Source organism: Genypterus blacodes, unplaced genomic scaffold, assembly GCF_046128005.1.
Source record: "Genypterus blacodes isolate CSIRO-AG114 ecotype Tasmania unplaced genomic scaffold, CSIRO-AGI_Gbla_v1 ptg000036l_1, whole genome shotgun sequence".
In the NCBI taxonomy this organism is placed as follows: domain Eukaryota; kingdom Metazoa; phylum Chordata; class Actinopteri; order Ophidiiformes; family Ophidiidae; genus Genypterus; species Genypterus blacodes.
In genome coordinates, this window is record NW_027466849.1 from 780,513 (window position 1) to 802,446 (window position 21,934).

Genomic DNA, 21,934 nt, shown 5'->3' on the forward strand with positions numbered 1-21,934 from the left:
CTTGTCAAAGAGTACATGATTAAAAATTCCAGGTACAGTGTTTTGTGACGTATCTATTAGGTATGAACACACAAATGAATGTAGTAAAACAAAGCAAATTAGCACTGAAAACATATTTAGCACACTCCATGAGACAAAAGGGGCAAGCATGTGACAATCACTCATAACACGCTGGAACATTCAGAAAGACAAGAGTAAACAGGCAGACATTATATTATAAAGCGGCCATTAAATGCTTTCTATAAGTGTTTAAACAACTTTTATCACCACAACAAACTAGTTAGCAACCTCCTCATGCAAACCAAGTAGCATTTAGCTTAGCACCATACACACATGCTGGTGGAGGAACCGGACAAACAACAACAAACAAAACTGCCCTTTGAACTTAGACATAGAGTTAGAACATTCTCTCAGCCATAACACTGCTAAAATGTGAATATTCTGAACAGGTTGATGTCTGAATGGTGTCTGTAGGTTGAAATATGAAGAAATAGTTGAGTGCCAAATGAACAGAAGAAAGGAGAAGAATCAATCACAGCAATTAAGCTGAAGATATTAAGGACACTGCAGTTTTAAAGACATAAAACAACAGCAACAACAGAAATAATAATTAAATCAATTTGTTCATTTCAAACTGATCATCTGTAGTAGATGATGATGAGAACACCTAATAATTCAATGCTTATGTGTCCAGAGCAGTAGGAATCAGATAAGGATTTATTTTAGCAGTAGCACACATTTCTTACATTAACTCCATGTCACAAATCTAAGTTTCATCTTTGCATTATCGGAGTAAAGCAAACTAATTTGTCCCTCGCGTCAGGCAGATGGCTATCACTCAGAGCCTCATTTATCCTGGCCACTGCTGCAGATTACTTCAGATGACTTTAGATTAGATTAGAGAAGATTACAGTAAATGAGGTAACTGAACTGACCATTGTTACATTTCAGGAAGATGAAACTCAGTGTCACTTCTCTATTTAACACACTGGAGTCTAAAGTCATGTTTAGAACTTAACTTTGCATTACATTTTGCAGCCCACAAACCTGCACTGATAAAATTATTCACTAAAACACAATGATGACATTAATCCTGGAAAAGATCTAATACATTATAAAACAAATATTTTGATAAAACTAATTAAACTAGAAAATGTTGTCTTGAGTACTTCACACTTCGCAAGACTTTGTTTCCAGAAATATCACACCAAAGGCCTCAAACAAACAATTTGTATCTGTGAAAATTTCTCGGAGCTAATTCAACGAAAGAGAAATTAAATATATTATGTTATTGTTTGATTTTGTTCTCATTTCATCACAGAGGTAGAAAACTGTAGAGTTCTAAACTTTTGTGTCTCAGTATGATATAATTTTCATATTTAATAACTATGTGTGTTATTATATACACATGTTTACAGTTAATGCTGTCATTATCAGAGGAGGCCACTTAGCTTCTATGGAGCTCTAATAGCCCACTACACCCCCCACTCACACACATACATCCACACACACACACACACACACACATACACGCACACACACACACAGTCACCCCCCTCCGTCGTCGGGCTCATCTACTGACTGCTGACACAGCCAGTACTCACAGTGTATAAAGCAGCTCAGTATGTTTGTTAAGATTTGAGGGGGGCCTGGTGAGGTTGGGGTTGGGGTTGGGCTTGTCGGGGTATAAGGAGTCAGGCCAATGGGCAGCTGGGATTAGCAGGGCTTCACCATCTGCCACCCAAATGAGCATAATCAGAGTGAGGAAATCAGTCCTGTATTTATAAACTCATCTCACTAAACTTCAGACAAACTTTCAACTTTCAATAACAATATCTACTGGTAATGAATATTATACTTGATTTGATCGGATAGGATATAGCCCTAAAAAATAGCTACTACAGTTTACAGTACAAAATGGAGGGAGGAAATTAATGAAGGAAAACACTGAGGTAGGCTAAATAAGGAATAAGGAAAGGAAGGCAAGGAAGGGAAAAACATGTGTATATGCATATGTGATGCAACAATGCTTTCAAACAAAAATCAGAAAGATTTTGTCACTAGAGGACCAAAAAATGACCACTAATTTTCAGATTTTTGTTTGCAGAACACAGCTGCTCCTCCATATGACTCATACAGAGCAAACAATATACACAGCTTACGGCAACTCATTCAAGCAGATGCCTCTCCTGATACACTATTTCCCGCCTTTTACTAATTCATGTGATCTAATCAGCTCAAAAGTAATTAAAATGATCCACATCCGCTCTTTTATCTTCAAACACTCAAATCTCCAACTGTATTTTAAAGCTTAAATCCAAACAAAGAGGCAATATGAACTTTGTATAGGTTCCTGGTAAGCTATGCCATAATTCAGTGACATACAGCCGTGGTTAGTACACTAAACAAATACATCCATCTGCAGACAACGATGCCGGATCCCGTCCCATTCTATGGGAGCTGGGTGTCCTCTGAGGTCAGCGCAGGGGTCAGATTATTGTTTCATGTGCAGAGACGCGTCAGTGGAGGATTAGCAAGCGGCGGCACATGTCAGGGAGTGAGAGTGTGCCGGACACATCCGACTTTATGGAGCTCAGAGCTGCTGACACGCGCAAGACACACTCCATCACAGCAGATGTACAGTGGGTCACGTCCCTGCACTTCAGACCCTTTTTCCACAGCTGGAGAGCGACCACAAATATGCAAACACTACTCCTTCTATAGGACGCATGGCTCACATTTTTGTCTCACTAACAGATAATGTTGATTTCAGTCTGTCCAACAATGTTTAAGAGTGAAATACAAGCTTTGATTGATACATTTTGAGCCCCATATTTTATTTTGTGAAATATGATTCCTAAATTGCTTTCACTTCTATGTTACATTCATTTCAGCTCCATGATCATCACATGCAGTTTAGGCATCACCAAACGGATGTAGGTGTAAATGAGTTTGATTGTCTCTATGTGTTAGACTGGCAACCTTTCAAAGATGCCGCCCTCTGTCATAACCAATGGTCTGTGAGTGCATACAAACATGGTCAACAAGCAGTAAAGATGTCTATGTTCTTAGCCCAGATCTGTGAAATTGTGCAGAGCAGATTCATGCTTCTAAGGGGATGAACCCATTTCACGGTTAAGACCTCAAGCGGCATCTTTCCTATTTGTGCGATGCGTCTGCTGGTACACAAGATTCGAAATAGCATTTATTTAGCACCTTTCTACTCAAGCAGGACAAACTGGTTTGCGTTGTCTCAAACAATCAGACTCACTCAATTCACGAGCACTGATAATGGCCTGCGTTAACTCAAATGTTTTAGTTTAAATTACATTACAAAACATAAACAAAATATTCTAATATCACTAACCACAAACAAAATTCAGCCAGGGACAGATGACGCAATTCTCTCAAACCTATGAAAATGACTATGAAATATCAAAATTCAGAGAACAAATTCAGGGATTTGTATCTGGATCAGCTTTCAAATGGAAACGTTCTTCCTCTATGGTTTCCTTGTCCTGTGTTTGGATATAAAGTTTATTTCATATTGCTGCCAGTGTCCTCAGTTGGTTTGCAGTCAGTAATGCCATGTAATCAGGACTGGAACTCGAGCTGTCCCTCACCAGCTCGCTGTGGCCCCACTCATTATCTTATCTCCCATTGTAACCCGCTGTAATTCCCCCTCTCATGATTGATGATGTCGCTGTCTGATTACACCAAGACAAAACTGCCCTAAGATCACCTTTCCCTCCTGCGGCCAACTCTAACAGCTCCTCCAGCTCCAACAGCTCTGCTGGGGAGTAGAAGAGAGGGTATATGAGCTGAGGGGTCTATGAGGCCGTCATGCATGTCAGGTATTGTCTAGACAGGAACCAGCAATGTCATAACAGGCAAAAATATGTGGCGTAATTATCCATTTAAGAAGGTTTTTATTTTTGATCTCAAAACATAACGAATAGCAAATAAATGTAGTGGGAAGTTAGGGAACGTGCCTAACAAGAAAAATTCTAATATGTGTATTTTTTATCTATATTTTTCTTACTATTACCACACTAGGATTCATGAACAACTATCTAGCAGATCCACCCCATGACTGTCTATCACTGCTTGTGTTGTATCTGTTGCATGATCCTGATGCTTATTCCACATTTCCAGGCATTTTTCTATTCAACACCATAACAAAGTTTACAGTACTTTTGCAGCACTGGTACAGGTATCTACTGCTCGAACCCTTTATGCTATTAAGCATGAAATATAGCACTTTTTCTAAGCAATACAGTAATTAAATGTTGGTGGTGACTTTAGATGCAGCTTACCAGATAGTGAGTAAATGCTTGGTGATAAAGCGCACCGGTGTGCAGAAGAGGGAAAGAAATGAGAAAGTGGCAGCATGAAACATTTAGACTGAAGGCTCCACTGCTTCAGATCAGGTCCCTGTCCCACTTCAGACAAATCAGATCGGTAACCTGTGCTCTTTTTAAGCGAGACAGTGAGCCTCATCTCTCCATGCGGCGGGTGGAGACAGATGCCTCATTATCCATGCCACAAGGGACAAAACAAGCCCAGGACCCGATGCCCCCCCTCCACTGGCGTTTAGTTTCCAATGCACCAACACAGGGCGACCTTGGAACGCGTCTGGGCTGGGCTCATCTCTGACCTCAGCAAGCGCAGGTCGCTGGCAGAGTCACATTAAACTTTCAGAGGACCCAAAGGTCCCCATCAGGAGTGTTAACAGCAGCATTGTCCCGAATCCCCCTGACTCAAAGGGCCAAGTGTAACAAGGCACCTGTGAACCCCCCAGTGGTCACAGCAGCCCCCCCGGGTTCACAGATACAGTGACACCCTACAAATCCATCTACATCTCTTTCTGCGTGCCTGTGTCTCAGACAGAGGCGAAGGTAGAAGATTCAGTCTCTTGTTTCTGACTCTTTGCACGTGCATCTCTTCATTGAGTGTAAATCCCTTCCCAATGACAATGAAAATTGTCAAGGGAACGTGAATGGTTTACAGTAGTGAAAGAAGTATGTTGGAAACCCTTGGCTTAAATAAAATATGTAATAGCACAATAGAAAAATACTTCATTATAAGTTAAGATCCTGCATTGAAAATATATTTATTGTATGTAAAAAAGCATTATGAGTCAAATGTACTCAAGTATCAAAAGCAAAAATGCCCATCTATGGTTCTCTATGGTGTCTTTTCATCAGTGTTCATAGGATTCAAATTGTTTGAGTTCAAAATTTAAAGTGCTCATTGTGAAATATGATTCCTCTCAGAATGCATTATTGATATATTAACGTATACCTGTCACATCCTTTTATCAAAAATGAAACTCTTAACAATGTCTCAGAATACAGGGCAACAATTTGCAATAAAAAACAGAATATGCTCCTAAAAAGGAAGGAAGGGAGGAAGGAAGGAAGGTTTATTAATTAAGGCTGAATGATACAGGTTTCAGCAGATATTTGGCTGCATAATAACTCCACTGACCCCCTGCTGTTAGAACAACACAATGATTATCTGCGATCACTTGATGTCATATTTCAGAAAACAATGAGACACCTGCTGCAGATTTTGTGACATCACTTCAACAGGCTCCAGTTTGGCATGTGAGCTAGAAAACAAATCCAGCAGTGATTAACCCTGTAGGATTTGTCTTTCCTCCCTACAGCGTGTCATCTGTTTTTCTTTCTTTGTCAGTTTATATTTGTTTATAGAATTCAGGCTGGTCGGCTATGTGTTCATCCACTTGGCGTAGACACGTTTGTTTGTGTGTGTGTGTGTGTGTGTGTGTGTGTGTTGGCTCTGCAGGCTGGTAGGTGTTTGGTTTCCATCACGTCCCCTGCTGGTGTACAGAAACTAAATCCTCTGCAGTTACCATCCTCAGCTCCTCAGTATACCCACTGAAGGGTAAAAGGTATGTTTACTCAAGTACTCGTCCAAGAGACTGTTTCCATTCTGAAAAACGTATGGCTTTACTTCCACTACATTTAAAAGGGAACACATGCATTGCCACACCTGACATCCACCAAGTAGTCACCAGTAAGTGTGTCACTTAGTCTGAACAACAGTGTTGTTTTATGAGTAGAATGAAATCTGTCTATCATGTCCCCCTTTTTTTTTTGCTATTTGTTTTTATTGAAGCAAACATTTTACATGACACTGCGCATACAATTATAGGATATTTTGGAGATCATTTTTTTATACAGAGAGAGGGGGAAAAGGAGAGAGAGAGATAGAGAGAAAGAAGGAAGGTTGTATTAATATTACGATTGTTGTTGTTAAACTTTATACGTAGACCCTGAGGTAGAGAACAAGTAGATTGAATTTGTGATGATCTCATTGGATGAATACAGTTTTTACAGGATGATGTCAAACAGAAATGTAGGCTAGTACAAATTGCATCATAGGCTGTGGTCAAGAGAAGGAGAGAAGAGAGAAACAAAAAAACAAAAAAACAAGGAGGTGATCCCTCCTTGAGAGACTCAACCCTACCGCGCAGTGACACAACCCCTCATCCAAACAACCCCGTCCTGGCCCGCCGGGGATGTAAAATAAGATGAAAAAATAAAAAGGAACTGTTCGGTGTTCTGGTAATCAGTCACTGGTCTGGCAAAGCCTGTAGATCTGTAAAGTAAGAGAGAAATGGTTGCCAACTCTGATAGATCTTATCAGTGTGGCCCCTCATAGTGTACTTGATTTTCTCGAGTTTAAGAAAATACATTGTATCCTTCAGCCATTGCAAAATAGAGGGAGGGGTGAGGGATTTCCAATGCAGGAGCAGGCGGCGTCTAGAAGAAGATGGCAATAGTTCTGAGATCTTAACGTCAGCATTTAATAGGGATAGAGGTGTATAGGAGCTAACGGCGGTGGGGTCTTTGTCTTTTTTAAGGAGGAAAGCTATTAAAGCTTGACACAATGTGGGCTGAAGTGTGCCTTTCTCTAGGGATTCATTAAACATTGCAAGGAGTAGGGTGCAAGTTTAGTACTGAACTTCTTGAAAAACTCAATAGGAAATCCATCAGGGCCAGGGGCTTTATTGGAGTGCATGGCTCTGATAGAAAGTGTAATTCTTCAAGAGAAATTGAAGAATCCAGAGCTATCCCAATGTCTGATTTGATGTTTGGGAAATGGAGGTTGGCAAGGAACTGATTCATCTCTGTGGTGTCTGGAGGAAATTCGGACTTGTAAAGAGAGGAGTAGAATGATTTAAATGTGGTGTTTATTTCCACAGGGTCAGTAGTGGGGGTGTTCGTTTCAGTACAAATCTTGGGTATCAGACAGGGGGAGGATTGTCTTTTTAACTGGTGTGCTAATAGACGACTAGGTTTATTTTCGTAAGAAATAGCACAGGTTTGTAGTAGTAGGCGCTCCGTATCCTTGGTGGATATAAGATCAAATTCGGTCTGAAGGTTAAGGCGTTTCTTGAAAAGTTCTGGGGAGTGATCCGATGCGCACTGTTGGTCGAGGTGATGGCAGCAGAGTTTTTTAACCTTGGTGTGGTGTATTTTACTGGAGTGAGAAGAGTAGGAAATAATTTGACCTCTAAGGACTGCTTTCAGCGACTCCCAGAGCAATGAGTATGAAGTAGAGTTGTTCTTATTGAACAAAAGAAAGTCATCAATGGAATCGGAGATCGTGTCGCAGAATGTGTTATCTGCCAGCAGTAATGAGTTCAATCTCAGCAGGGGAGGGGAGGATTTGTATGCATATGTCCCCTTTAAAGAGAATGTACTCAACATGTAGAAAGGTATGTCCGCTGATCTGAGAATGTGAATTCACTATTTCACATTTCACAAGTTTTTTGTGAGGACAAGATCTCACAGGGGTTTATTTGATCTATTTACTTGTGTTAACATAGATTACATTAAATTCAACTAACTAAAACTAAATAAAATAATGAGGATATTCTAATTTAGTTATTTATACTATCATTAAAATAACAATTAAAATTAGCAGATATTTTATAATCATTTTCTTCACATGTGACTATTTTACTTCTCCCTAAATAAAAGGTATTATGTGTTTGTTTTTTTCTACAGATTTGAGTGTGTCAGAGTGGAAAACCTTCTAAAACTGCATATTCCCTACAAATAAATGTAAAAACAAAATTAAAAACAGAAAATATGTAATATTTTATTGAAAGTAATGAAAAGGTAAATCATAAAATGAGGTTTCATGGCATATAACATACTGATCTCATGTAGAGTTGGCCCATTGTGAATCACATTAATATGGAAAAAAAGGGAGTATTTGCTGCTGTCTAGCGGTCATCTTCTGAACTTTCATAACAGACCGATAACCCGCTTTGATATAACTGCTGTAGAAAATATATTCCTTTCACTCTGCTTTCTTCTTGAGCTGACGCTGCAACAGGTAAACAAACACGAAGACATTCACAACAAACTCGATCAGGCCGAAGGAGGAAACGCCGTAGTTCACATACAGGAAGCCGCCAATTGTCGGTCCGATGGTGCGAAGCAGCGACTGAACAGAGGCACACAGTCCCAGCATGGTGCCTGAAAAATTACATTTTTAAATTAAATTAAATCAGTACTTCATTGCAATCTTTGTTTATTCTCTGGTTAAATCTGGTTCTTTTCACCAATATTACCTTGGTCAAATGTTTTGAGTTTGTTTTTGTAAATTCTTATTTTTTTCCAATCCCAAGTAGGTGATTGTTGATAACAGAATGCTGCGTAGTAGCGTCGTGTGCCTGTCACATTCTCTCACCTGTATCGGAGGAGGGGACGCTCTTGGTGAGGATGCTGTCTGTGATGACGTTAAACACACTGAGAGAAAACATCATGGGGAGGACGATGAAGCAGAAATGGAACACATTCTGCATGTAAGCCTGTCGGGACGAAAAACATGCTTTGTGAGAAAGGATCGAGAAATCGAACTTGAAGTGACAAACTACTGGAACCTGGTGACCGATTTTATTGGATACCGAGTATAATATGTCTAATGATAGAACGTGATCTACCCATTTGCGGATGGATATAAGGTCCCTGGTGGTCTAGTGGTTAGGATTCGGCGCTCTCACCGCCGCGGCCCGGGTTCGATTCCCGGTCAGGGAACACAGTTTTGTCAATACAAGTAAAGTATTGACAAAGATATCTAAGATTCTAAGTCATTGAAATTAGCCAGAATGTTCAGCTTTCAGTTCTCATACTCATGATCTCTCTATCCTAAAAAATACTTTTGGCTAGTTACTGAACAGATTAGCATTTGGTTGTATTGCAGCTATAGATGTGTGTGTGTGTGTGTGTGTGTGTGTGTGTGTGTGTGTGTTTGACTGTGTGCGTGTGTGCTTGCGTGCACCTGAGCCAGTCCTGTCAGAGCAGAGACACCAACAGACAGCAGCAGTAGTGACATGTCAGAGTATCTGGGTGTGAGTCGCCCGATCACTCCTCCCTGAATAACCTGAAGATCCAACATTCATAATTACAGTCAGGAGTAAAATGAGCTAAACTATGCAAAGTAAAACTACACATAATGTATCCAAAGAAAAGTATATGTAATGAATAGGAGTAGAGAATGCGTTTGCTGTCAGAGTAAAACTCAAAGATGGAAAGAAAGAAAGAAAGAAAGAAAGAAAGAAAGAAAGAAAGATTTTGACTTTATCTTGACTGTACTTGAGTAAATGGACATTTTTCATTCTCGCAGTTACTATAAATCATATTAATGACTTTAAACAAATGAATGTATCATTATTGATTGGAGATTGATTAATGCAATCACTGACATACCATTTGCACTATTCCAAAATAGGCCATCAGGTATCCGTTCTCCTCAGGCTGCAGCTTGAAGAAATTAATGGCAATGATGGAAAACATCACCTGAAAGATTCCTTAAGAAAGAAAAGTATGTTTACATGGAAGTAAGTGTATTTTTTATTTTCCAACCACAATGGTTTTCATTGTAAACTGAAAACAGCTTCATGTAACATCATGTGTTCTATCTGACTCACACTGTGGCTGTGTGCACTAAGATCTGTTTATCTCATATTCATGCGTTTGAAACTAGGTCCCTCAACAAGCCCAGACAACATCAGCTTTGGTTTTTGTTTCATGTAAACGGCTTGGTTGTTCATTGGCAGCCCACAAACATTAATAAATTCTTCATTTTGATGGCATGGAATCAGTGCATTGGCGTGTTAACTCCTGTCAAATAAACTCTCACCTGATGGCAAGCCTGAAACTATTTTTATAACAAACGTCCTGGTCACATGTGGAAACTTCATTAGCCTTGTGATTTCCCCCAAATTGAACAGTGACTTCTTTTGGTTACCAGCTGCAATAGATCAAAGAATCAAAAGATTTAAAAAAATGTTATTGAGTGACAATTTCATTTGGACTTGGCTGCTAACAGCTCTGAACTGTTATAAAACACAGTGACGCTGATATGGTCATGCCTTATTGCTGAAAAGTGATACTCATAAATCTAAATCCAAACTCTAGCCTCTGAGTATCAAACATGTATCAAACTACCTGCAGAGTTTGCTGTTTCATCAAGCGAGAAAATGTTTTCCCAAAAGAGAAAGAGTATCTAAAAAAATTTAAGTTTGTAGCTTCCAATACGTTTTCACGTTGGGAAAAGGTAGAGATAAGATACAAAGATACAAACCAATCCTCCACTTGGCCACCGTCTGTCTATTTGCTCAGTATGTTCCAAACAATCACTACAGCCCTGCAGTTTGTGGACTATAAACCTGAACAGAAAAATAGTATTTCATGAAGATGCTTACCATCTGTGCTGCTTTGTACCGCTTTAGTGGATTTTGGGATGAATTTGAGAACCAACAATAAGCTGACAAAGCTCCCTGCTGCGCCGACACTTGCAGCAAAGGTCTCCCTTGGAAACAAAAAAGTAACAGCAATGATTTGTGAGTGAATATTCTTTGTATACATGTAGAGTGTTTTGCAGCAGAATAACCAGAGTGACACGCAGGCTTTACCACTCTTACCCATAGCGTGTGTTGAGCTTGCCACCTATAGTGGAACCAGCTATCATTCCAATGCCAAAACACAGGCCCATTTTAGATAAAGCACCTGCCCGTTTGTCTGGCTCTGAAAGGTCTGCAACCACCATCTGACATGCTGCCCAGGGGAGAGGGGTGGACAAATAAACACACATATTTAGAATAATGAAATGATACAAATACAACCAGGATAAATGATAAGAGCAACAGGGACTGGGGCAGGATATAATAACAAAAACAAAAATGTAATAATAAAAAACACTTGGGTTCTTTGGGTTAATAGAATGTCACCGTGAGGGAGGAGGGTGTTCGGGGGTGTGCTCACCAGGTACAACATGCATAAAGACTACTGGGAGCTTGTGGATGAAGAGCATGGCAGGACTGTCTGTTACAGCCAGCAGCAGGAACAAAACCACTGTTGCCGAACAGGCGAGAGACAAAGCTGCTCGAGCCCCAAAGAGATCCCCAAACCTGCCAACACATCAACAGCCCAGAGGTCAGGTTTCTGCAGGACATGCCAAGAAAATAACTTCAAAACACCTGCAGTATGACTGTCTTTACATTGTACCACACTTACCTTCCAAACAGAGGACCACCCAGCAGCTGAATGATCCCCACCATGCTTTGCAAATAACCAAACCACAGGGTGTCAAAGTCCAGCTTCTTGGCCAAATACTGTTTAAAAAGAGAGGTACATGCATTCAAACTTTGTTGGATTGATCATGATGTCAATGACCACCTTTGTTAAATGAAATGAAATGAAATGAAATGCAGTTAAAAAATGTCTCTTTGTTTGCTTTGTGAAAGTGTGAAAAGGATGGCTGGAATATAGACTCCAGCACCCCAACGACCCTGAGAGAAAAAGCAACTATGGAGAATGAATGATTTTTTAGATACTATTTTGTCTGACAAGACGCTCTTTCCATAAAACACTGTCTCATTGTCCAGTCCAAGAATCCCATCTTCAGCAACAACACGGCTGTTTTTCACCTTCACACTAGTGAGTGTGCAAAGTAATTACTATGGCAGCTGGTGATGTTACTGAAAGGCTGAAGATTAGCTTCTGATTGTACTGCAGCTTCAGATGTATGTATGGAAAGCTAAAAAACAACTTAGATGTGCGTGTGTTTGCGTGCATCTGAGCCAGTCCTGTGAGAGCAGACAGCAGCAATGTCCATTTACTTAAGTACTCTTTCTTTCCTTCCTCCGACAGCAAACGCAATCTCTTCTCCTCTTCATTACATATAATTGTACTATGCAAATTCATTATGTGTAGTTTAACTTTGGATACATTGGATGTAGTTTTACTTTGCATGGTTTATGGATTTTTTTAGCTCATTTGACTCCTGAGTAAGATAAGATAAGATAAAAGTTAATTATCTCGAGGGAAATTACTGAAAATTACTGATTACTGAGTGCAATTGTGAATGTTTGACCTATAGGTTATTCAGGGAGGAGTGACCGGGCGTGGCCCAAAGCCAGACACACACGCACACACACACACATAGTTGCACTAACATATTTAACTTGTCCATACCTCACACACGCAGTCACAGACATTTGCAGATGCAGTATAATACAAAGCTAGTATACATCCTTTCAATATCTTGAAAGGGAACCACCTTTCAAGGTAAAACCTAAAAGGAAGTTCCCTGACCGGGAATCGAACCCGGGCCGCGGCGGTGAGAGCGCCGAATCCTAACCACTAGACCACCAGGGAAGCTGAGGAACGACCGTTGTGTGCAGAAACATAAAGCAACATTTCACAGTGAATTGGTGTAGCTACTTATGGTTTTCGTCTGGTGTTGTGTTTTTTTTCAATGTTACGTGACAAGTCACCTCGGTCTCGCAAAACACGTATTACACTACTAACTGACAATACTATTACTATTACACCATTATCGTGAGAAATACTCACGGGAGTAATTGAAAACTGTAAAAACATCCAGGTTGCATCCAAAGCAGCGATGAGATACGCGACATTAACCACTTTGCCCCTCTGAGCCGGGCTGAGCTCTGGGTCTTTCACCGTGGAGGAGTCGCATGGCCCGGACACTTCCCCCGTCTTGACACTCATTTTTCCTCAGGTGGAAGATCACCGCCGCTCACTCAAGAGAACCTACCGAAGGAAAAGTCCATCGAGTATTCTGTTACTTATCTTACACGATCCCAAATGTTGGCAAGCGACGAGTTACCTTTCACAAACACCCGCGGCTTGAACTTTGGAACCTCCCAGGAGGCGGTGCTGCCGACATTTGCGGACAGTTATGGTTAATGATAGCAGTTAGTTAGTTTATAGTTTATGCCTTTTTAAATAAGACAAGCTAATGTTCGGGTTTTGCTCAAAGTAAAAGAAAAAAGCGAAAAAGGAAATAGGTGTTTCCTCTCGTGACGCATTCACGTGCTCTGTCTAAGAATCCATTCTCTTCCAGGTAGGGTAAGTCACTGCGCAGACGCTAAAGAAAAGCGTGTTTGCGTAATATGTTGCTTGCTGAACTAGGAGACAGCGGTTCAGCATAAATCTAAACATTGAGTCTTTTTAATATTGAGTGAAACGTGAAATAAAGCCGCCGCTGTGTTCAATGATGTACATCAAATGGATTCCTTTACCTTTTGACACATTTTATTTCACCACTCTTACAAAACATGTAGTGTCATGCCCATGTATGCAAAAAGTAAAGACTGACCACGGTTACTTGTTCGTTGTTTTATTTGCTGGCAGAACCAATTGAGTGGGTGTGTTTTGGCCGGATGTGTAAACAGGCGGACAGGTTTGTGTATATTGGTGTCAATATACGAGAGCTCCACTTCTACAGCTATCACATCAGCCGTGGAACGTGTGAAGATCCAGTTTCATGGTTTTATTTCGGTCCCAAAGCAGCTATTTTTTGTGTGTGGTGTACGTGCAAACGCCTGCTAATGGTCCGAGGGAATTTCTAACAGGGACTGACTCTCTGTATTTATTTTATAGCAATAAGTAGAATCGGTATGCTTTTTTAAAATCTTACTTACTACCTACTATGTTACATACTTTAGAATTAAATATATATATTGATAATAAAGCTTGCTTTTTACCTGAACGGGTGTGATTGTTTGAAAATATTCTGTTTAACTGCCCCCATCAATTTTCTCAATCTGGTAGTAGTTTTGATTCAATAATATTAATTGCCACATATTGTGAGTTCTTGATATTGACTATTGTGAAGTCATATATAACAAACGCATCGATGCCCTGAATAAAGCACTACGCTGCTTTGTTTGTTTTAAAAGATGTATGAAATCTTATATAATCATACGGAGCGATTACCGCCTTTGGACAAAATGTCCAAAAAGGGAAATAATATTCCAAAAAAGACACCCAGGGACCTTTTATTGTGAAGCAGTTACTAACACGTCAGGATATTTATTTTGAAGTTTGGGGAAGAGCCGGAAGTGTCTGTACGGTGGGGGTTGGAAGAAACAGATGAACGTCATCATTCTTCAGAAATTTAAACGTTGTGGCATGTAGCTATTCCAAAACCCTCTGTGAAGATGCAGGTCCTGACGCCGCATGTGTACTGGGCTCAGCGACACGGAGAAATCTATCTCCGGGTCGACCTCAGCGATACTAAGGTAGGAAACACCGCCACATCCCGCATCAGGTTAACGAGTGACCGTGTTAACTGGTGACTTTAGCTTGAACGCGTCCGTGGTAATAAATATTAAAAACACCAAGACACAGTGTTGATATTTCAACGATTTCTTTCTCGTTAGATTTCTCGTTTGTCGAACATTTAACGAAGGGTCAGTGAAAGGTATTAACTGTCATAATTAAATTAGAATGAATGTTATTAATGGAACATTTATTTTTTCAGTCAGTAATCTGATAAATACCATAGGCTACATGTCTCTTGGTTTTCTAGGGATAGGGAAGGTCACAGTCGTACATGCGGGACAGGTACACCTGTAGTTGCGTTCTACGAGTGTGAGGCTTCAAAGACGGTGCCCTCATCTGCAGACTCTTGGTTGTGGGATGAGTCTTCCGTACCACTTTTCCAGTGAATAGACGCATGATCGGTCTTGAAAATAGCCAGTTACAGCGATAACTAGTCTTTAATAGCATTGCCATTGTAACGCATTCTTTCCTGTTGTGGATACTCGATTGTAACTACAACTCATTTCCTGAATATTTCCTTCTAGATTAATTCCTGAAATCTCTAAGAATGCAGCTAGAAAGTGACAGAAAGTTCGGCTTTCGTCCCATGATCTCTGTATCAGAACAAATACCTTTAGTTATTATGTTGTGTTTTTGTTTTGTGATGCTGCTCAGTCCCGACATACAGAATGCTTAGGGTGGACAAAGTGTGTCAACCACCATATGAGGTTTGGGTGGGTGACCCTGTCCACTCTTTAGCTTCATCCTGTAGGTTTGTATGCATAAGTGACATGAAATACGAGTTCCTCTCCTGCTGACACTTCCAGGCCGCAGCCTCGCCCTGCATATGTTGTGCACATATAAAAGATGCATCAGCTGGGATGGCAGTTCTCGATCTTGTTTTGCAGAATAGCTTGATTATAACCTGAAGCTGCCAGATGGGAGAACACCTGATATAGTTAGCACAATGCTTTGAAATAAGGGTGCAGGTGTGACTGACCTAAACTGTGTGTGTGTGTGTCATTGTTAGTTTGGTTGTGACGCTGCCTTTGTGTGTTTCAGAATCTAGACATAAGCCTGCAAGACAACAACACACTTCAATTCAAAGGTTGGGATTGGGTCTTCAAATTTAACTTGTGCAAAATTTTGATAAAAATGTTCATTAACTACAAGGAATAATTACTTAATCTTGATCCTCTTCCTCAGCACAGGGCCACGGCGCAAAAGGAGACAATGAGTATGGCTTCAGTTTGGCGTTCCTGGAGCCAGTCAGGCCTGAGGTAGCTTTCAGTTAGTTTGAATCTTTTGGCCACACTATCGGCTATTATGTTAAACATTCAATAGCTAAGTACTCACTTATTTGGATTCTTTCTTTTATTGTGGAAGACATTACTTTAACATGTTTGTGTTATGCGTTTGTGGCGGTTGAAGGTCAATCATAAGTCCACCCAGCGTCAGGTGGACATCAAGATCAAGAAGCAGGAGGAGCGCTGGTGGGACCGGCTGACCCTGCAGGAGAAGAAGCCTCTGTTTCTGGCTCCTGACTTCGACCGCTGGCTGGATGAGTCCGACGCTGAGATGGAGCTTCAGGCCAAGGTAGAGAAAAGGCTGTGTCGCAACGGTCAAGGGGCGTCAAGAAGACCTGGTCTGCATTTCCATTTTCAAATGTTGTTGTTGTTGTGCTTTATTTCAGGAGGAGGAGAAAATAAGCAAGTTGTGTGTGGAGTCGAGAATTCGTAAAGACCGTGAGTCACGCACACCTCCGTGTCTGTAAACATGAAGAATCTCACAAAGATCTGTCGAGTTAAAATGATTTCCACTGTCCTAACAACTTTATTAGAGACACATCACATCGCATCCACTGGATTGAGTTAAATAGATCTTTGAAATGTGCTTTGTGTTTCCCACAGCCTATGTGGGGCTGAAGAGAGGCTACCTGTTCATGTACAACCTGGTGCAGTTCCTGGGATTCTCCTGGATCTTCGTCAACATGACTGTTAGGCTCTTCATCCTTGGTGAAGGTTTGTGAGAAATTAACTATTTGAGTCATCCGTCAAAATAATCAATCAAATCGAAATGGTTTCCTGGCAATACTGTAAGTCTCACGGAGGTTTAAAATAATCAAAGATATTTTCACATGGTTCTGTCCTACTGTGTCCTATCAAAACAGTGTCACAACTTTCAATAGAAACTCAAATACAAGTGGTACAAATATTAAAAGGTGTGTAACTGATAATGGCAAGAGCCAGATTGATGCGATATATATTTATTATTAGAATTTGCATTTTATGAATAACGTTTCTATTAATTTCTGGACAACAACTTTGAGGTGAATAATTATGGAACAACAAAAACAGTACAGATGAAAATAATTAGGAGCACAGACGCATAAAACAAAGCAGAACACACGGTGCAGGTAATGTGTGTGTCTGTGTTGTGATAAGCTATTCACCAGCTGATGTCGATGGAAGCAGGATTTGTTTTGCAAATGATGTTGGTTATAGATGCATCATGTTTGATTTTGTGTGTGTGTTTTGTCTTTGCTCAGATTCGTTCTACGATACCTTCCACACAACAGCTGACATGATGTACTTCTGTCAGATGATGGCTGTGCTGGAGGTCATTAACCCCTTGTTGGGCCTGGTTAAGACTGGATTCTTTCCAGCTATGATCCAGGTAATGTGTTATGTTTCATGATATTATCCTGCTGGATGGTGGTGGTGGATGTGTGTGTGTGTGTGTACTAGACAGACTGTGCTTTTATTGGGGGGATCAGCAGCTACAATACAAAGTTATCAGAGGTAGTCAAATAGCAGATGAAAAATGTTTAGTGTTTGTTAAATGTTGGCCATCGTTGGAACAACAAAGGTTCTGATTTAAAGGAGGAACTAACAGATGAATGATGATCTCTGAGCTGATAACATATTGTGCTTTTAGTGATTTTCCCTTGTCTTTCAAGCGTGTTAAAGCAGAGAGTGTGTGCTAAACTCCATATTGATGCCTACTTGATGCCCCCAAAGCTTCATTTTGGATTTGTGTTTTTGAGTCGGGACGTTCTTAGTAGACTTAATGATGACATCATCACGCTTACAGTTTGATGTATGTAATTTGTTGCTGTGACGATGCAGGTGGCTGGCAGGAATGTCATTCTGTTCGTCATCTTTGGCTGCTTGGACCAGATGCAGAATAAAGCGGTTGTCTTCTTCGTGTTCTACCTGTGGAGCACCATCGAGGTCTTCAGGTGAGCACGCAGCTCTTCAAGTCGACTTCAGCTCTCTTCTGGTGATTTAGCTTTTGTTTAGTTTTCTTGTGCTGTGACATTGATCCTTCCTCCTCTCAGGTACCCTTTCTACATGCTGGCCTGCATTGGCACAGAGTGGAAGGTGTTAACCTGGCTCAGATACACCCTGTGGATCCCTCTGTACCCGCTGGGCGTCGTAGCTGAAGGTGTTTGTCTTCTCATTCCTCAACAATTGAAATGGTTGTCAAGGTGTGGAGTGTGTACAAATGGGAGTATGGGACTATTGAGTTCAAGCCCATTTCACCAAGCTCCACGTATGGAGGTATCAGGTAACTTTGGGCACCACCCTTTGTTACCTGATACCTTGATTAGAGGTGCTGCTTAAGAAGGGTCTCACTCTCAATCTTTAAAAAGGTTAGTGTGCATAAAGACTTTGAGATGTATGTTACACCATTAGGAATGTAAAGCTAAAACTATGCAAGCTTTACAAATAACATTAAGGGATCCCTTATCGCAGACAACAGGTTTGTTTTAGACATAAGTTGCATTACTGTCTTACATGGAACCTAGAAATCTATACTTTGTTCATGTAAATGTTTAGGGTAGTAACCCATTGAGATTAGCTCCTGAGTTGAAGAAGACCTAACATCTATATTGCAAGAAAATATTGAGTCTTTACAACAACTAATGTCAGAGCTCATACATCCACCAAGGCCTGAAGGTCCTCTTAATTGGTTCTCATTTTATTCTAGATAAAACTCTGGCGCCTCCTGCTTTTGGGATGTGATATGTGGAAATCCGATTAGCCCCAATAAATACCACCAGTTACCACTAGGGGGCATCTCAGTCAGTGGACATACAGAATATTACTGTTTAAACTATGTGTAAGCTGACGGCTTTCCACCCTGGGTGTATTTACAGCTGTAGCCGTGATCCAATCGCTGCCCATCTTCGATGAGACGCGACTGTTCAGCCTCCCCCTCCCGGCGGCACTCGGAGGGTTTTTAAGTTTCTCGTACACACTGCAGATCTACCTGGTCCTCATGTTTCTGGGTGAGACGTTCGCTGACACACTGACATGTTGTTTGAATTGAAGGTTTTATATGCGCAGACAATCAAATCTGAAATCTATGGCGCCAGTGTAAGAATAAGTGTCCGCCTCTCACCCAGCATCTTTGTCCTCCTCAGGCCTTTTCATCAATTTCCGACACCTGTACAAACAGAGGAGGAGACGATTCCGCTCAAGAAAACGTAAAGCCAACTAACCGATCAGCCTCTTTCGATCTGAACTGAAGTCGTCGACTTCCAGATGCAATGCACGCACACACTCGCATACACACCACTCACTTGATCAACTATTCACCTCCAGACCAAACCAGCTTCACACTCAGTTGTTGACATCTTTAGTGCAACTTATCCCTGCTGAAAATCTTCCCTCCCTCTTCTGGGTAGAAGCTTCACATCTTTTACACCTCTAACCACACACACGTAATTGTTGTGAGATTGTGTGTGGTTCTCTTTCACCTGTAACCACACCCACCAGTGATATCATTGGTGTACTGTACTAAGAAGCTATCCCATCACTGTAGTAAGGTGACAATCGACCACCGGGGGGCGACAAAAACTTCTTAAACTTCTCAAAAATTATACAACTAAATCTGAGTTACTAATGTTAACATCAGTAATGTTTGCGAACACAGTATGAAAACAGATCTGTATTTTGAATTATGGTCATGTACAGAAAAATGCAAAATGGTAATTAGGAAGGTAAACAATCGATCAGCTCAACAAACTGGGACTTTAATCCTGCATGAATATTATATCAGCACCAATGTTATTTTCAAAATGCACATTTACTGTTAAACATTAAACTTCCATGCATGTATTTTAAAATGTCTAGGGCCAGATTTACTAAGTGTTTTGCACATGGTAATGAGTAATTTACTTACCTGATGCACTGGGCTTCGTACCACAAATGAGAGAGAAGAGAAACTCGTAAAATGGATGCACATGTTACAGACGCATCTTTGGTTTATCAGTAGATGAGTCCAGGTGTCTTTGGCATCAGTCAACATGGCAGCACCGGGGAATCAAATAAAATAAAAAAAGTAAATTTAAAATTAGGATTGTATTTATTGAATGATGTATATCTAAAACATATCATTATAATCGAGAGAGACGAATGAAATCTAAATTTTGCAACAGGATAACGCGAAATGTCTCTTAAATAGCGGCAGTGCATTCAAATCCTTTACATAATCACTCTCAGTAAATCCCCCACTAAATAGATTTTGTGGGTTTCATTTGGTTTGGTATTAGAAATGTGAACATGTACATAGGAGGAGGTCACCTGTGTATACACTCACTCAAACAGGTCACTTATAACTTTCATCTTATTTACATCAGCTCAATGTAACTTCGCAATCTTGTCATAATAGTTTTGCACACGTTGGGTTTACATGACTGCTGTCCATTTTCACAACATTTACACTAAACTGTATGTTGAGCTTTCAGGTAAAGTTGCTTTGGTTGCTGTGATACTCACCCTGAAATTTGCTGCAGTGAGAACATGATCACAATCCATTGTCCCTTGCCTTAATTTACATTTGTTATATTCAAATTTGGCCCTGCACTTCAACAAGGGTCAAAAGTCAGATCTGAAAGTGTTTACTACAAAAATACACAATACTTCTGTAATTTTATTTCGATGTATGAATGATTGTTTTCTGAAAACTAAATTAATTGAAAACGTGACAACTGAATTTCTCTTTCCTGTCATAATCTATCCACCTCTCCATTTATATTTATTATTTATTTAATGTGTTTTGTTTGAGGTTTTTGTAGACCCCCTTCTTGACTCCAGCGCAGCCATGAATTTGTCTTTTCTTTGTGTGGTTACCTTTGCGTTCAGTTTGTATCATTGGGACCAGTCTAGTAATTTTCAGGTAACTGTATAATGTCTTGAACAGGCTCACTTTACTGAATTTAGTTCATGTTAGTACTTTTGTGTTAGTTTAAAGGGGCTCCAATATAGGAACGCAAAATTTAAATATATTAGAGGCTGTTGTTTTTGTTTTTTTGTCCTTAGTTTGACAGATTCCGGCCAAAATTGTCAGTGAATCGATCCTATTTGTCCTTTATGCAGTACAATACAAGTACAAATAAAGTTCACAACATTTATGAATCATGTATGATTAAACTATAATGAAGAATCATGATACTGGACATTTTCACTGCTCTAGTAGGTTGCTTTTGTGGTTTTGGCACACGTTTGTGTCAATGTTCAATGAAGTTGGACTCAATTTCTATTTCAACGCACAGTTATGTCAGTGTGTGTCCTTTGCATGGGCCCATCTGAATAAACAGAGTTCAGTTGGTTAACCACAAACCCATAAACCAACTTAGAAACTCCCAATGTCCCAATGTGCAAATACAGTATTGGAAACACACTGAGGCAGGATCTTGGCTCTAACCCTGAGTTTCTCTGTCTTGTCACAGCTTAGGAAACATCTATGTTGTTTTCACATGCCGAGTTGTGCTCCTAAGTAATAAACTGGCTTAATGCATAAGAGTCTGCATTCATTCTGCCACTTTTTCAGTAGGATTACGCTTTATCAGAATTCTTTAATTTCCACCATGATTAGAATGTTAAACTTTTCACCCACAGCATGTAGAGTCAACCTGATTCAGCTTTCATCCAAAAAGCAGAATGTGTCTTCGGATATTCTGTTGATTCTTACTATACATGATCATACGTCCATACTTGGATCAGACTGACTGAGCTCACACCTGGCCACACCCATTCATGTCCTCAACACAACAAATGATCCCTGTCCAACACTGTTCTTCCAGCTGAGGTGGGAAGCAGCAGTGAGTGGTCCAGTGTGAATGTTGCTGTGGTGATACAGCGTTATGTGTGAAAGGGAAGGTGAGGGCTGTTTGGCTCCTAATCCTCTTAGCAGTATTATGCTGAGCCTCAGTGAAGCCTGACATGCGGTGCGCCCTTGTAGCTCCCCAAAAACCGGAGTCAGCATCTCTGCGTCCATTACGCACAGCTGGAGGGACGAACGGTCCG

The 21,934-nt window shown here is 40.4% G+C and overlaps 2 protein-coding genes and 2 non-coding genes across 6 annotated transcripts; 2 read left to right on the plus strand and 2 right to left on the minus strand.

Annotated features, from left to right (window-relative positions):
- Positions 1-8,111: 8,111 nt before the first annotated feature.
- Positions 8,112-13,390, minus strand: slc67a1 (solute carrier family 67 member 1). 2 transcript variants are annotated; one of them, XM_076146897.1, is made up of 11 exons: positions 13,180-13,390; positions 12,903-13,103; positions 11,562-11,659; positions 11,310-11,455; positions 10,970-11,102; positions 10,751-10,857; positions 10,186-10,296; positions 9,753-9,853; positions 9,325-9,426; positions 8,734-8,854; positions 8,112-8,519 (listed from the first exon to the last, which is right to left on the minus strand). In XM_076146897.1, exons 2-11 carry the CDS (start codon positions 13,059-13,061, stop codon positions 8,341-8,343), a joined length of 1,257 nt encoding a protein of 418 aa, XP_076003012.1. In that variant the 5' UTR covers positions 13,062-13,103; positions 13,180-13,390; the 3' UTR covers positions 8,112-8,340. The 2 variants fall into 2 exon arrangements, with proteins under 2 accessions (XP_076003012.1, XP_076003013.1); XM_076146898.1 differs by lacking the exon at positions 10,186-10,296 and having other exon boundaries at positions 12,903-13,251.
- Positions 9,009-9,080, plus strand: trnae-cuc (transfer RNA glutamic acid (anticodon CUC)). Its single transcript has one exon. It is a non-coding gene; the product is annotated as a tRNA-Glu (tRNA).
- Positions 12,633-12,704, minus strand: trnae-cuc (transfer RNA glutamic acid (anticodon CUC)). Its single transcript has one exon. It is a non-coding gene; the product is annotated as a tRNA-Glu (tRNA).
- A 23-nt stretch (positions 13,391-13,413) lies between the features above and the next one.
- Positions 13,414-21,412, plus strand: LOC142996026 (very-long-chain (3R)-3-hydroxyacyl-CoA dehydratase-like). 2 transcript variants are annotated; one of them, XM_076146899.1, is made up of 11 exons: positions 13,414-14,596; positions 15,681-15,726; positions 15,825-15,898; positions 16,050-16,214; positions 16,312-16,363; positions 16,529-16,639; positions 17,167-17,294; positions 17,747-17,859; positions 17,959-18,065; positions 18,781-18,912; positions 19,048-21,412. In XM_076146899.1, exons 1-11 carry the CDS (start codon positions 14,516-14,518, stop codon positions 19,122-19,124), a joined length of 1,086 nt encoding a protein of 361 aa, XP_076003014.1. In that variant the 5' UTR covers positions 13,414-14,515; the 3' UTR covers positions 19,125-21,412. The 2 variants fall into 2 exon arrangements, with proteins under 2 accessions (XP_076003014.1, XP_076003015.1); XM_076146900.1 differs by lacking the exon at positions 13,414-14,596 and having other exon boundaries at positions 15,708-15,726; positions 15,830-15,898.
- The last annotated feature ends 522 nt before the right edge of the window (positions 21,413-21,934 follow it).